The 16,393-nt window shown below is 44.6% G+C and overlaps 1 protein-coding gene across 3 annotated transcripts in view; it reads left to right on the plus strand.

Annotated features, from left to right (window-relative positions):
- The window catches only part of DIS3L2 (DIS3 like 3'-5' exoribonuclease 2), a 181,956-nt gene that overhangs the window by 66,877 nt on the left and 98,686 nt on the right, over positions 1 to 16,393 (plus strand). For all 3 annotated transcript variants that reach the window (XM_038145249.1, XM_038145248.1, XM_038145250.1), the window contains exons 8-10: positions 2,924 to 3,030; positions 4,225 to 4,472; positions 11,132 to 11,305. In XM_038145249.1, coding sequence (XP_038001177.1) covers positions 2,924 to 3,030; positions 4,225 to 4,472; positions 11,132 to 11,305 — 529 coding nt within the window. The remainder of the gene's footprint in view (positions 1 to 2,923; positions 3,031 to 4,224; positions 4,473 to 11,131; positions 11,306 to 16,393) is intronic.

Here is a 16,393-nt window from a genome sequence, read left to right on the forward strand (position 1 = left end):
CTGCTGTAGACCCCTGAGCAGCAGATGTAGCCCTGATACCAACAGAATTTTGACTTCAAAAGGAACAGCTACAAGCTACAGGGAAGTCTACATCTCTTAGCTCCAGGAGTAGAGAGTTCCTCATGTCTCTTCTTCCCTGTCCTTTGTTTCAGGAGCATTTGTCCTTAGTAAATGTGTGTGATGGTATTTAAGGTACTGAAGTTGGTTAAAAAAGAGGGGTAAGAAGAAGTAGATGGCTGGGATGAGCTTCCTTTTTTCTTTCTGTTGATGGAGTAGTTGTAGATCCCAGACTCTGCCTGCTGGAGTCTCTCATAATCCCAGGATTTTTTGGGAGGGTTGCTGAAATTAGAGAGACTACTGAAGAAGACACTCTCTAGCCAGCCAGAGGGCCCTGGTTGATGCTGACCGTGAAGTTCTATCATGCAAGTTCTATCATCTGCCATGGTGGGAATTTGAGTGCTTTCTGATACCTGTACTGGGTTCTCATTGGGCTTGTCTTCAGCAGGAAGGGGGGCAGTGCCCCAGCCCAGGCCCAGGAAGGCCTGGCCACCTGTTTGCTGTACTCCTGTGACAGCTGCATCCTTGTGCTCCTGTGCTTTTGCATGTGTGTATGTGTGACTTCCCCAGGACATCCCTGCTGGCTTCTTTTCACCAGAGAAAACTGCTTCAGTGACAATTTCTAAGTGACTTTTCTGAGAGATGGGCATCGGAAGGATAAGTGGAATAAAGGCAGTGCTAACAAGGATGTGTTCCTTGTGTGACTCTGGGTGCTTTTTTCATTGTTGCCTGCTGAACCTTGCGTCACTGCTGCTGTTCTGCTACGCTGGGAGAGCAGTGAATGCAGCTCTTGCTTTTTTCCAAAACACGTTTAGTTCTGGTTTCTCTTCCCACCACTATGTGCTGTTCCTTGGGGACAATTCACTCCAGTAAAGCCCTGGGCTTGTGGCAGGTGTGCCTGGAGGCATGGCCTTTGGAAGGCTCCCAACTTCCCCATGTTCTCTGCCCTATCCAGTTTTCCTTTGTTCCAGATCATTTTGTTCTTTGCCCAGGCTGTCTTTATGATTGACACACCATAAACTGATCGCTTGAAAATTTATAAGAAAACAAAATGGCTCCTGGCTTTCATTCTTTGCAAAATGATTGCCTGGTATGACCTTTAGCTGGCAGAAACCTTAGGGGAGGTAAGCAAATCAGGTAACCTTGGTATTCCCCACTTTTTAACTGCTTACAATTTTACAAGCAATTTTTTCCCCTACCTTGTTTGTCACCATGAAACTCTGGGTGGTTTTATCCTGTAGTAATGCTGGTTTTGGCAAGTCTGAGTTCATTTCAGTAGAAGTAAATCAGAAATGGTTTTGCTGCTTCTATTATTGGGGCTTTTGTAAGAAAAGTAGATTTTTATTTAAACCCCTGAATACCTGTTCGTTCTCCTCTCAGCATTGCTAGTAAGTCAATGAAGATAAAATAAAAGTAAAGTCACTTAGAAAAAGATCTCTGGGGAGAGGAAGAGCGTATCAGAAGGCAAAGTTGAGGATAATTAGCAGCATATGAGAACCAGAGTTTGTCATTAGAGCAAAGCCGTCATTGTCAAGCAGCTGCTGGGGTGGCATTGCCTGGAGGCAGTACAGGCCCTCTGTGGGGACACAGCCATCTGTGAAGGTGCCCTGCTGATGGTGGGGCACAGCCAAACCCTTGGGGAAGCTGCTGTCCCCCTGCCCCCCTTCCCGAGCGCCAGCCCCGCCACCGGCGCTGCTCTGCTGCAGCCGCCCCTCCGTCCCTCATGTCACCAGCCCCGTCCTGGGGCTCTGGGGGACACACAGGCCTCATCTGGGGACCAGGGTCTGCGTGTCACCACAGAGCCTCTGCAGCCTTTCTCACACGGGTGAGTGCTGTTGGTCTCCTGCAGCACAGGCTTCAGCAAAACGTTGCTTTATCTCATGTCTTCTAAGAGAAGCAGTGACAGCTGCGTCCCTTGAAACTTGCAGTCAGTGCCACGGACTCTCTTTAGGAAAGCAACATTTCTTTTGAACACTCTAGGCCTGATTTTAGCACATGTGCTCAAGATGAATGTGATTATCATACAAATGGAAAAAGTCAGCCATCTCCCTTGAGCCCTCCAGACAAGAGCACATGGATGCTTCCATCGCAAAAATTCTGGCGGAGCAGTAACCAGAGGCTCTCAGCAGGGATGCAGCTCAAAAACAGCCCTGTCCCGGCCTTCTCTGTAGCAAAGATCACTTTGGATGTTTGTAAACATTAAATGCCAGCCATCTGGGGCAGATGCTCCCAAATTCACACACCTGGATATTTTAAAATTTCAAACTAGAAATTAGTTGACACTTGATTTTAATATTATCAGGATCTGGTCCAGAGATCTCATGGGAAGGAATCTCTTGGTCATATTTAGTGATTACTTCTATAAGGCTTTTTGTAAGCCTGGTCCACATTTTAAGAGGGTCAGCGTAGTAGATATAATTTAAGTTTCGAAGTTAAACACACATTTTATAACCTTGCATAATGTTTTTAAAGGAAATTAAATATTAAATGAATGTCTGTAAGAAAGGACTGCTTATATAATGTTAATGACTCCAACTAAGAAATGCCATAAAATTCTTAGCCCTTAGTATTTAATAAACAGAACTTGTTTTCTACCACTTTGTTATGACTGATATAGTCCTACTTACAAAGTTGGGACTTATTTTGATTTTTGTTGTTTTTCAGCACATCTGCATGGTAAGTGAATGTGTATCTACTGTCTGTTGCAGTAATAATTACTTCATGCTTGGCAATTCTAACACCTGAGAGATCTTTTTCCTTTCAAATAAGCCTCCTATGCGCATATTGTGTTGTACTTAGCACAAAGGCCTGAGACAAATTTGTCATAGAAATGCGCTACAGTAACTGTCCTGTGTGTTTGATGCAGGGAAGGCTGCTGGGGTCACTGGTGTGCACAGAGCAAAGCAAGATGATGGGCCCAAGGTCAATGATCCCAGGCTCCTCCCAGATGAGTTTCTTCAAAGGACAGCCAAGGTAAATCCATGGAGAGTGACAAGTAAGCACGCGTGTGCTCCCAAAGGCTGAAGGAGACCAGGCCTGGCCTCCCTGTAGCCTCTATCTGTTGATCTTTGAGTCTCATTCTCTATTTCAGAGAGAGTAATTGTCTGATCTGATAAAAATCAAGTGACTTGTTATTTTTACCAATTTTTCTAGGTTAAATTCCCTTTGTTTGTCATGCAAAATTACTTAGCAAGGTTCAGGAAAAAGATTGGATACTAATATGAGTGTCAGGATATCCAAAGTTGTCAGAATTAATTCTTACAGACTTTGGAAAGGCTGCTAGTACTGTTGATTCAAGATTTGAGTCAATCTCTGAATGTTAAGAGACCAGAAAAGGGCTGCTGGGTCAGACTGGGTCAGGTCTCTTCCACGTCTTGTGCTTTCCCTTGCAGCCTCTGATTCTGGTCCTGTTGTTGGCTGGGCTGCTCTGGTCTCATCCAGTGTGGCAGTTCCAGCACTCAGAATTGTGCAGAGGTGCAGCTCCTGAAACCTTCTGGAAGGACTCTTCTGTATAAGCTTAGGAAATCGGCTATAATGTTTCTGTTATCCAGTGATTTATTATGGTCTACAGAAATATAGCCTGGATGAACACCTCTCTGGAACAATTATTTAGTGATATTGTAATTTATTATTCTTTTCAAAGCCATCTTGTATAAAGGTAAAATAACCCCTAACTTCAGAAAGCACAGAGAGGAGGAGAGAACTGCCAAATTCCCAACAGCACATCCTTTCCTGTGGTTAGCATTGGATCTGCCAGCAGCACCGTTTTTGGACTGGCCTGTTCTGTGCTGACTGTTGAAATCACAGGCCGAGAATACAAATGAAAGATTTTACAGGAGTTGCTTGTATTTTGTGGCTAATTCCCTGCATTTGGAAGCATCTGCTTCTTGTCTGGTTTTGTTCTGTAATCAAGAAAATTGCTGTAGAGAACTAGCACTTGGAAAGCACTTAGCTCTTCTATAGCCATGAGCAAGATGGCAAGGAAAATACATTGTAAATAGGTACTCAGTTAAAAAATGCGCACACGCATATACACACACAGGGAAAACAAGATATAGACCTCGTGACTTTTCCAGTTACTCTGCTGAGCCTTTGGGTATCCTTATTGTGCTAAATAAAGTAAGTTTCTCTGAAGGTGTTAATTGTAGAAACTGTTGCCTCTCCCAGGTGGTCTATATTTTGGAAAAGAAGCATTCTCGAGCAGCTACAGGTTTCATCAAACTTCTGGCTGACAGGAACAGTGAACTCTTCAAGAGGTGTGCCATGTTCTCACCTGTGGATCACAGAGTGCCCAGGGTCTATGTGCCCTTGGCTGATTGCCCTCCAGACTTTGTGACCAAGCCCGAGGCCTATTCCCAGATGCTCTTCATCTGTCGCATCGTGGACTGGAAAGAAGACAGCAACTTTGCATCGGGGTATGTGCCTGCCATCAGAAGTAGAGATGACTGACATTTCTAGTTGAAATTTTTGTTTTCTTAATTTGTTACAAACTGGAGAGACAGAAATCTGTTAACAAGCTGCTTGTCTTGTGTCCCTCTGGTGGGTAAATTAAGGGGATGAAGGGCAGCTCATCACTAGTTAATCTCATAAATGTTAAGTTCTTCGAGTGCTTGCTTCAGTGCTGGTGCATCACAGCATTGATGAGTGCATGGTCTAGGGGGAACACACGTGCTCAGCCTGACCAGCACAAGCACCATGGGGTGCTGGCAGCCTTCCTGTCTTTCCTCCCTGTGTGGAAGAGTAGTACAGAGTGTGCAGACATTTCCCTCCTGCCAGGGGAAGATCAGTGGCTGTGAGGCTTGTCTTTAGTTTTTACGCCTTTGCTGGTAAGAATTAGAAAGAAGTCACAGATTTTTGTGGTTTTAAAGTTGCATTGGTTCAAGGAGGAATAGTAGAAATCAAGAGAAGATTCATTCCCTCCTGAAGCATGTGAGAAGGGTGTTGCACTCTGTGTGTTTCATCAGGCACTGTAAAGTCATCACTGTCCAGAGTTCAAATTGCTGGCAGTGCTGTGAAGAAGGGAATTTTAAGCCAGTGCTACACAAATGGCCTATGCTGGGCTGGATCCAGATTGCAAGTTTATTTTGCCTCTCCACGAAGAAGACAGTGGTTTTCAGCATTTTCACTTTTTTCTTTGGAACTGCTGTAGGTGCCAAACTCCCACCTGGAGTGGCCAGGCTGTTTCTATTGAATGGGTCTCAGTAAGAAATGGAGGATGTTGGTCAATTTATTCAGTTACCTTGGGAATACTGAGTAGTCCTGGTTTAGTTGATAATCCAGAGTAGGTAACTCTGTGGCCGTACTGTGGTCAGATTTTACAGGTGCATCTGGATGTAATCTGGAGCATGTGCAGTAGTGGGAGTTGTTCGAAAAGTTCAGTTTTCTCTTCCCCTTGCAAAGCAGTTCCAATGGGGTAGCACAGCTGATGTACAGTATCAGCACTGCAGGTTTGGGAGTCCTCAGCTCAAATTGCTGGTTAAGCTTAAAACTTAGAGAAAACTTGTTTTAAGGATACGTGTGATGGCACAGATCTATCAGCTCTAGAACTAAGCATGAACTAAGCTCAAGTCCCCATTTCACAGAGTTTATCAGTTGTAGCTGATTTGTGTGCCCAGTAATAGCAAGTTTCATGTTTGCTCCTTGAGAGCCACGTGAACCATGAAGTCACTCAGTGTTTCCCAGATAAACTGCAGTGCATGAACTGCAGTGGCCTCCCTTTGAGCCCCACTTAACTTGGGTCTGGCTGTGCTGTGAACTTCACTGAGAATAAGTTTCTTACTGGCAGAGATTTGCTTTGTCTTCTTTGACTGCAACTGAGAAAAGACTGCAGGGTGATTGTAGTGCTTGGCTTCTTGTCATGAACAACCCCCTTTTCAGCAGAAATGGGAAATTAGGAACTTGGGCTAATGTATTTTTTATTGGCTAATGTATGTGTCTTTAGTCTGTACTTCTGACAATATTGGAGATTCTCATCTGTCTGGTTTGATCGTTTCCAAGATGTAAAGGGTGTTGTCAGGAAAGAAAATGTCCATGATTGTGTTCATACACAGTCGTTTCCTCTGGCGGTTGGTTGCACTCCACTAAGTGCCTTGTGGAGATGGGAGCATAAAACCTTGGTGACCCCTTTTGTTTTCAGCCATAAGTAATGCTTGTTTAAACACTGAAAGACAAGGAAGCCTCTTGAAGGTCCCAAAGGATTCTGTTTTCTTTTGGACTCATTTCTAAGCTCATTTCTAAGCCATGTTGCCTTGTTTATAATGAGTTGTGTTTCTGGTCATGCCCCCCCTGAATGAGAGAAGAGCAGGTGATCTAAAGCATGTTTACATGCTTTGTTTTGTGAACTTTTTTGTGCACCCCTTACTTCTGCCCACAAAATTCCTGATATGCCTTTGGCACCACCACCATGGTTTTGAAGGTGTCTGGACAGAGAGCCTGTTGGTCATCGCCCTGCACTGTCTGCTGGAAGTGTGACAAGGGAAACTCCCTCCAGAGTTGGCAGTCATGTCCCCTGGATGCCTTGGGTGTTTATAGGTACTCTCCATCCTGCAGCTGAACTCTCCCAGACTGGTCATGCATCTTCCTCAGCTTTCCTTTTCCATTGGGAAATTCAGTGCCAGGTTTCCAAGCACAGTTGATGACACAGATTGGTCTTCACAGTGACCATGTGTGGGTGGAGAAGTGAGATGCCCCTGCCAAGAGTTTGATGGTGGCATTGGCCACCCAGGGTGGTCACCTGCACAGGGACAACCTGCCAGTCCCCAGAGGTCCCTTGGGGAGGGGGGTGCGTTTCTGTGTCATGATTGCCACCTGGTGGTCACCAGCGTGACACTGTCCCCTCCAAAGGCCACCCTGTCACCCCGACTGTGCTGGAAGGGAGCGAGGAGGGACTCATGGCTCCAGGTCATGCTGGCCATGCCCTGAGTTGAGCTGCTGTGCTCCCTCCTGCATGTGAAGTGACTTTACCTTGGCAGTGAAATGCTGTATAACTGTACCTGCTTCAGGTAACAGGTAAAGCAAATTAGCTCCAAAACATTCTCCTTTTCCAGAGAAATATTGCAAGTACTGCCATGTACCATTATTTTCTGGAGACTGTTTTCAGTGTTGGAGTCCAGGGTTGTTTGGAGTGTTAGTCCAGATGTCTCTGCACTTTTGCAGATGGTTAAGGTGGAATTCTTTTGTCCCCACATGTGGGGATAGAGATGAGACTGTATAAAAAAAAAAACTACTAATAGAGAAGCATGGAATCACCAACTCCCTCTGTGTCACATTGGGCATTGTGACCATTCTAGCTTGGGGTCTTAGATATTGGTCTGTCAAGGTGACATGATTTGTTCCAGCTTTTGCAATAAAATGAAATGTTGCAGGGTGTTATTTCACTTGCTGCTGTTTCCAAAGCCACTTGAGTGGTTGGAATTCTTTTCATCTCTGGTATTTTATTCTGTTGTTTTGTTTTTTTTTCAATTCAAAAGTGTATTTCGTGTGAGGGGTAATAACTAGGTACCTTGGGTAGTTCACTGCAAGGCTCAAGGGAAAGTCCAATCCTCTCAACAGAGCAGTGTAGCTCTGTTGAAAAAACACTTCCTTGCAGATGGGAGTGTCCCTCAGTAAAGCTTTGTTCCCTTGGCCACAACTTGTGGGACAGCCCCATCCGTGTGGGGAGCACCGCGCTGCTCCTGCGCTCCGATGGGACGTGGCCTGGCAGCTGCAGGAAGGCAGCTGTGTGCTGTGGAGCAGGGCTGGACTGTGCTCTCAAGCACTGGGGTTCCATGGCACAGCTCTCTGTCCCTCTGATGCTCAGCCCTGCAGCCCTTTCACCGACTCCACTGGCCCCTGTGGCCTTCGTCAAGCCTGTGCAGCTCTGCCTGTGAGCTCCGGGCCCTGGGCAGTGGGAGCACTCAGTGGGGCTTCTTCCCTGTCACCTCTTCTGTACAAGCCTTCCTGAGGACTGCTGGCTTAGTGTGGGATGTTCTTCTGCTGCTGAAAGAAACCCTCCGTGTAGGATGACTGGACAAATCTGCTCCAGGAGAAACTGAGCAAGGGTGTTACATTCCCAATGGAAGTTATTTGCTCCAGTGTGGGAGCCTGCCTGGCTTTTCAAAGGAAACAAGCCTTTTGTAATCCTGCTATGTCTTTCTGGAGAGTTCTTGTCATGTAACCTTTGAACACACTGGCCGGTTTCAGCTCAGTGGAGTTGAAGTGGAGTGGAGAGAGCTCAGATGTTCCTAGAGATGGGTGGCTGAATAGATGTGATGAGTGTCACCATGAGAGGGAACATGGCAGCTTGAGGATGGCTCTGCCCCAGGTGCACATCCATGTAGATTAGATTCTGGTGGGTGGGCACCTTGGAGCAGTTCAGCAATCTTGCAGCTATGGCTGATTTGGAGAAATACCCTGTTCTGCCCCAGCCATGGCATGTTCCAGTCAGTGCAAGCTACACCATGTCTGACATCAATCCAAGGGTATTCAAGGAATTCGAGGTAATGCTCTCCCATCAGCGTCACAGAAAAGAAATGTTTACGTCTGTAACCATTGTAACTCTTTTTTACCTTTTGACATTTAAAAAAAAAGAGATGCACGCAAGCCCAGGGTGTCACAGACGCCGTGGCTCCCTGGGAGTGAACGTCTGAGTACTGCTGGGCCCAGTGCCCCTGGTTGTTTATAAGCCTCTTGAACTATTCTTGCTACCCTTGGTGGCCGTGGAGCCCCAGGAACGGTTTTGCAGCCTGGCTGTCACTGCGGGGCCATCGGTGATCCTATATGCATTACCTTTGATCACATGCTGTCCTGTCAGATTTTGCTCTGATGCAAGTCATCATGCCTGCGTGACTGTAACATGGCCCCAATTAAAGTCAGTTATACACTTTTTATTTCAAGGTACTTGGGAAATGTTCCCTGGAACACTGTAAATCAAATGTTAATTACTATTAAAAAAATATTAGTCCTATATCAAACCTCTGGGTAAACCCCTTATGGTTGGTAATCTAATTTCAGTAAACGGATCAAGAGGAGCATGGGTTTCATGAGCGAGCTGGAAAGCACTCTGGCATTCAGAGGTGCTTTCCATGGCTTGTCGTGTAGATGTCCAGCCGCCTTCCTGATGCACTTCCCAGATCTGCCCTGCCAAGAGAAGAGACACCTAAGACTCAAGTTCTTGACCTTTCTCCTGGGTAGGGCAATGTGTCCTCTCTTTTCCTGTTTTGTTTTTTCCATCCTTGGCAGTGCTGGAGGGTCTGTAGACCCACAGGCTCATCCTTGCTCAGTCCCAGCTCTGCACCAGACGTTGGAAATGAAGTGGTGATTTCTCTGTTTTATTGTTACTGCTGAGAGAGAGGGAGATAAAACTGATGCCTCATTTATTTACATTAAAATAAGGATTAGACTGGGACCCAGCTGCAGGAACAGAGAATTCAGCCACGATGCCAAATGCGCACGTATTTCTGCCATACAGTTTGTACATAAAATTGAAACAATAAAGGGAAATATCTTTTATCCTTGTTTTCATTTTTATTTTAAAGCTAGACGATGTGAACTCTACAATTTACCACACCATGAAGCGAGCAATCCTTTCCAGCATATTACACAATGTGACAGGTTTATTACACAGCCCTTCCCGTTGTGAAGAAAGAGCTTTGCTCCCATAAAGAAGATGGGCTCGCTTGTGCTGAGAGTTTGGGGTTTGTTCTGTGGGTTTATGGCACATTTGAAGCCTTGAGACCGTCTTGCTTGTCCAAATAACAAGTGCACTGTTTTGGCCCTAATTTAGGAAAGTAATTAGTGTCTGTTCTCACTCATTGGAATGAAAGCAGAAGGATCAATATAATGATTGTGTATTTTATGCAGTGGAAAAACACTTATTAGAGTGGCAGTTTTTGTGCTGTGTTATTACCCCTCTCTTTTGTGTCATATTTTGATCGATTTGCCTTAATTTCAGTTGTAATCTTCTTGGGTCAGGAACATTATCTCTATTGACTGTAATGTGCATTCGCCTAATGGCAGTATATTAAAAAAATAAAAAGTAATTTAACTCTGTGTACTGTAGAGCAATCTAAAGGTGAGAAAGGGGACGGGGGGGGGCCACCTTGTGACATAGGTTCTCACGGGATATTTGTAATCAGCTGGAGGGAGAACAAATGTCTCGCTCCTTTGGAGTCCTGCCTTGCACAGTGTCCAGAGCTGAGCCTTGTCTGACACCAGAGCTGTTGGACACATCCATGCTGGGGTTTGCACTGGAGCAGATGGAAACTTTCTCCAAGCACAAAAGAGCAGCAATGTCATCCACACATGTGCAGAGTACTTCATCAAGCACTGTTAGCATGGGGGGACAATTTCCCCTGTCTGGGACTTGTTTCTAGATTGCTGGCTCCTCTGCAGTTAGCTCTGGGTACGGAGGCTTCTGCTTAGCCATGAGAGGAGGAACAAATGACTGGGAATGCTGAGGTTCTGTAAGAAGCCTGGTAAATGGTTGGAAAGATGATCTGTGGGCGTGTTGTGTGACTCCTGTCAGGGAGGCAGTGTGGGTTCTTCACACCTCTGTCTTCACAGGGCCTCGGCTTGCCGGGGCAGAGCTGTGTATCCTTTGGGATGGAGAGCAGTGTACTGAGCTCCCCGTGGAGCTCTCTGGTATTTGGTGTGAATCTATTCTTCATTTTTGGTAGTAGAGGTGAGTCACCTTTTTCAGTGGTGAGGAGGGTGAGGAGAGGAGGGAGGGTCTCAAGGCAGCCGTGTGTAAAGCTAGAGCTGCCTGTGTGGACAGCTGTGCTTTTCTTATCCCTCTTGGATGCATTTTTCTCTAAAATTGGAAACTTTCTACCTTCGCAAAACCTAATAATTTAAAACATCTATTTCAAATGAGATACACAGAAACAGCCCAGGGTAGTGCCTGGTGAGTGTTTCGTGTCTCCAGCAGACACAGGTCATGGTATGGTTTGAATTCCTGCCAAGTCCTCTGCCAAAACTCAGGGAGGAGTGAATGGGTGAAAGAATGTATTTGAGGGCCCAGCAGCCTCTCTGCAGGGACAGTAACAATATGACAGTAGTAATTACACTTTAAAAAAGCATCCCTTTCTTTCTGCAGGCAGTTGTGCAAAAGTCTTGGACAGGCGGGAGAGATCGAGCCGGAATCAGAAGGGATCCTGACAGAGTATGGTGTGGATTTCTCTGACTTTTCCCCTGAAGTCCTGGAATGTCTTCCCCAGAACCTGCCCTGGGTTATCTCACCAGGAGAGCTGGCCAAAAGAAGAGATTTAAGGTAACAGCAAAAAGCATGGTCTGACACTTCTTGGGTTGGTGCAGGGTTGTCCTATTTTGTTTTGCTTTCATCACATTTTGTAAAGGCACTGACTTTATAACGTGTATCATGTTATACCTTACCCGTGCTAGAAAGCGTAGAAAGAAACTACTTTTGAAAGTACTGGCAAACACAGAAGATCAGTTACTTGGAGAAGTATTTTGTGAGACAGAGAGGCTTTTTCTCAGAAGAACTATTGAAAATTGAAAATTTGGTGTTCAGCACCTAATCTGAAAGCTTTATGATTTTGTCTGGAATGTATTGTGCATTTTAGTGGTAATTTTATAGCAGAGATTTTCTGAATGCCTGGCAGATCAATGATCTGGGATGTTGTTACTCTGAGACTTAAGACAGATAAGGACTGTCCACCTACCTCATCTCAGCCATCCCTGCAATTCAGTGCTGCTCCCAACCAGCTTTCAGGAACTTCACAGCCTATTGAGTGGCAGACATTGACATTGCTGGACTACCCAAAACTAGTGGACTTGTTACACTTCTAAGTGTCAGATTTCAGAGTCATCCTTACTAAAAAAGATTTAAAGACCAAAGAAAAATGATTTGTTGAGAACCTCGCTTTGCAATAAAGGATGATGCAGGCAAACAGTAAAATATTAAGAAGACATGATGTGTTCTGCTTCCAGCCTTGCTTATGCTGAAGCATCCCGACTCAGCTGGCAGACTCATTGCTGTCTTGTTGAGTGTCTTGTGTAATGCTGAGGTGTAGCATCCCTAGGAGGCTGATGCCTCTGGACACTGCACTGGTACAAGCAACTGTATATTTGCAGCAAGCTCCTCTTCCTCTTCTTTTATCTGTGTTACTGGTATGGACATTAACAATTTGAGGAGGTAAGCTGATAAACTGCAGCCGTTTTTATTTCAAGGCTGAAAATGTATTTGTATCTGCACCTGTACTTCAGGTGTTACTCTGGACCTAATTCTGCTCTGGAGCCTGCAGCCTCCTTACTGTTTCAGCTCTCTGGATTTCCACTGCCATACAGTGGAATAATTCAGCAGAGAATCACACTCTGATTGACTAATGCTAACACTCAGATACCAGATTCAGACTGCAGGCTTCAGGTAGCATTAAAAAAAAGTAGACCCTGAATGCTGCTGCTCAGATGTCACTTGAAAGTGCTTATTTTTATATTCTTGACTACAGTTCAGTAGCCTTCTCTGTTTCTTCTGACCGAGTTCTTTTAAGCAAATAAAGAGCTTGACTTGTCTCCAGTCAGACAGTCAGTTTTGGAAACAAATTCCAAGTGCATTTCTTGCTTTTATTGCTGAATTATTACACTGGGACTTATCAAGGTGATAACAGTTCTGCGGTTAAGCCATTTAAATCCCTCTCTGCCCCTTCCTGACCACAGTGCACACTACAAAGTAGGTTTCCTTTTGATCCTCTCAAATATAAACATTTAACAGTCAAAATTTTTAAGACAATTATTTGAGCTTAATTTGCTAATCCTTTTAATGTCAACTGCCACACTGCTGACTAATCAGTCTGTGGTTTAAACACATATGGAGATAACATGAGACTTCTAGTTATGGAAAATAAAATACAGGTGAGTCTTACTTGTCGTTTCCTCACAGAAAGGGGTTTTTCTACCCAGAAAGAAGATGAATTTTATTAGTAAATGCAGTGTGAATTACAGGGAGGTGGTGTCAGGTAGTTGGAGACTTGGCTGGCATCTCTGATGAGTGAGACCAGAAGACCTTGAGATTGTTTTTGACAAGTCCCAAGGTAGCTTGGCCTTAACTTGTTATTAGATATCAGCTTTCATATTGTCAGCAGTAAGTGTGCTGTGGTCTGCACTGTCCTACAAAGGGCCAGTACACACGGGCCAGGATGGCATCCAGAGGAACACACCTGAACCTGGGTGTCTGTTCTGGGTGCACATGTGAGTTCTGCCTTGCTTCCCAGGGGATCTCACACACCTGCCTCTGTGAGTGCCCATCTTTGCAGCTCTTTGTGCATGGTGGTCTGTCAGGCTTCCCAGATTACTGTACAGTAGTCTGAGAGTATGATATAAATTCATTACAGTGAAATAAAAACTCGTATTTTCTCCTAAAACAGCCGTGTTAACACTTGTAAATACCTCATCCTAATTCAGTTTACACATTTCTTGCTTGCCTAGAGTAAACACATGTTAGAGTTTAGATTAAAGTACTTTCACCTCTAGTAAATCCTCTGCAGTTCTGTAATACAGGACTGTAAATTTTCCAGTGTCATGTATAAAAGTTGTGGGATTTGGAACTGACACGCCCAAAACATTTCTTGTATTTTTGTGTGTTTCCTCCTCCTGAGATAACTTTTCCTTTCATCTTGGGAAATGACCCTTTCCTCCTCAAAAGGCAGTTTGTGTGTTCTGCTGACCAGTGTCCGAGATGTGTTCTGGGAGTCAGAGTTTGGAGCGTGCAGAGAGTGACTCTGCACCAGAGGTGTTTGTGAGTGTGGGTATAGATGAAAGTGAGACAATGTGTTTCACCAAGCTGCTGAGGCTGGGCAAGAGGGAAAAACATTTTATCCATGCCATCTTGTAAATATGTTCCTTGATCTTCCTGCAAGTCTTCCAGTTTTACAGGAAGCCTGTTCTTGCTATGCATATTCTATTTGGACAGCAACTGTGATCTCACCTACACAGCCTGTATAGAATTGCTTCCAAGAGATATTTTTTTTTCCTTCACTTCTCCAGTAATAGCTCACAAAGAAAGGTTTACGTAATATTTCAATATTACTTAAGGCAGAAAAGATCCAAACCTTGTGGATGGCTTTGACATGATTTAGCTGGCTTAACACTCTGCTCTGCCACTTTTACACAGTTTTGCCATGGACATCTGTTTCTCACCTGCACGGGTTTATTTGTAAAATTAGACAAGTATTTCACAGGCATTCCCAGCTTACTTGTTTCTAAAGAGCACCCAAAACTTGTAATGAAAAGCACTGGGCAAATATTAGGTGTTGGCATTGCATCCTGCAGTTGAATTTTAGAGAGAGCAGCATGAAGGTTCATGAAGTATCAGAATGTGTGGTTGAGGAAACTTCCCTTCCAGAGACTTTAAATATGATCATACAGATAGGACTGGAGTGCTCATTTTCTTATTCAGGTTGACTGGAGTTGGTATTTGTTTCATTAGAAGTTTGAGAAGTGTTTGGTTTCTGCTTTTAGGGAAACTTTGGAGGATTAATGTCATAGAGACAAATGTTGATGGGTGCAAAGTTTCAACCGCTTTCCGCTCCTTTCCAGTGTTACAACATGTAATTTTCATTTCCATGTTTGCTTTGGGACAAAATGTAGCCCCTGTAGAAAAGAGGGATGAGGGCAAAGAAGAAAATACAACTTTCAGAGGTGGGTGCAGGAGCTGGGGGCAGAGGGAGGAGGAGGCCATTTGAAGAGGTCTAGCCAGGAATCTAAGAAACCCAAAAGCTATTTCTAAGACTCATTCCAAATGTTTCTAATTTCATTCATATCTTTTTGTTTCCTTTACTGCTTAACTGGGACAAGAAAGTAAAGCCAGGAAAGTCCAATCATAGTGGGAAACAAAAACCTAAATATTGGAGAGAGAAAAAAGGCCTTTCTTTGCAAAGCAGTTCTGCCTTTTGCTTGTCTCCCATTGTTGGTGTTACTGTGGAAAATGTATAACATCACTTTTTTGGAAAGTGTTAGAACCTGTTCAAGTAGAGATGGTTTATATAGTCTAACATGGAAGAACTAGAGGATATCTATTTCTTTACCATTTGCCTAATAATAAGTGAGCCTGTTGACCTCCGCTGGACTATTACAAATGTGAAACTTGGCACTCAAAATTGCTTGCTCTAAATTTTCCAGTTGCTTTCTCTTTTTCCATTTGATGTCATCCTGCCAACTAGTGATTTTATTATTATAAACAGGACATTGTATTCACTTTTAAGAAGAAATATGAAGCTGAAGGTAAAATTACAAACTGCAGTTTCTCAGCTGGCAAAATACAAAACAATGAGCTAAAAATACTGAGCAGAGAAAGGGTGTTGTGGCAGGGAACTCTGAAATATCTGAAAGATGGATGTGTTCTGAGGAGCAGAAACTGACTTCAGCTGAGCAGGGCTAAACTCTGAAGAGTCATCAGCTTGTTCAGCTTGGAAGGCAGATCTAGAGATCATCTACTCCAACCCCATTGTTCAAAGCAGGGTTAGCTGGAGCAGGCTGCTCAGGGCTGTGCCCATTTGGGGTTTGGATAGCTCCAAAGATGAAGATTCCACAACCCCTCTGAGGAACATGTTCTGGGGTTCAGAAAAACGTGTGGTTTTTCCTTCTAGTAGATTCTCCTGTGTTTTGTGCCTATTGTCTCTTGTCCTTTGGATACCACTGGAAATTGTCTTGCTGTCTTTACTCCCTATATCAGGAGTATTTTCACATTGAAAAGATCTCCCTGCCTCAGCCTTCCCTTCTCAAAGCTGAAGAGTCCCAGCTCTCTCAGCCTCTCCTTGTAGGTTGGATGCTCTGATTCCTTAATCATCATCAGGGCACTTAAGCAAACTTGCAGCCCATCTCCCTGGTAGTGGGGAGCCCAGAACTGGACACAGCACTCCAGTTGTGATCTCACAGGTGCCAAGCAGAGGGGAAGGATTGAAGGAATGCATCCTTTGGCCTTCTGGCAGCGCTCCTCCTAGTGCAGCCCAGGAGACTCTTGGCGGCCTTTGCTGCAGTGACATATTGTTGGTTCATGTTTAACTGGTCCGTCAGGACATCCTTTTCTGCCAAGCTGCTTTCCAGCTGGTTCTTCTGCAGTCTGTGCTGGTGCATGGGGCTATTCCTCCCCTCCGTGCAGGACTCTGTTTTTCCCTTTGAGCTTCATGAGATTCCCATCAGACCCTTTCTCTGCCAGGGTCTCTCTGAAGGGCCGCTCCTCCCCCAAGGCTGAAAGGGCAGCAGAGGGGCCCAGCCAGGATCCAGGGCATTGGCAGGGACAGTTAGTGCTCACTTGCTTCCCTTGCAGGCCAGAGTTACTGAACTTTGCTCTTGCAGGCAAATGAATGCAATGAAGCTTTCAGTTAAAATTTGCATCTTGCTT

Source organism: Motacilla alba, chromosome 9, assembly GCF_015832195.1.
Source record: "Motacilla alba alba isolate MOTALB_02 chromosome 9, Motacilla_alba_V1.0_pri, whole genome shotgun sequence".
NCBI classification, from domain to species: domain Eukaryota; kingdom Metazoa; phylum Chordata; class Aves; order Passeriformes; family Motacillidae; genus Motacilla; species Motacilla alba.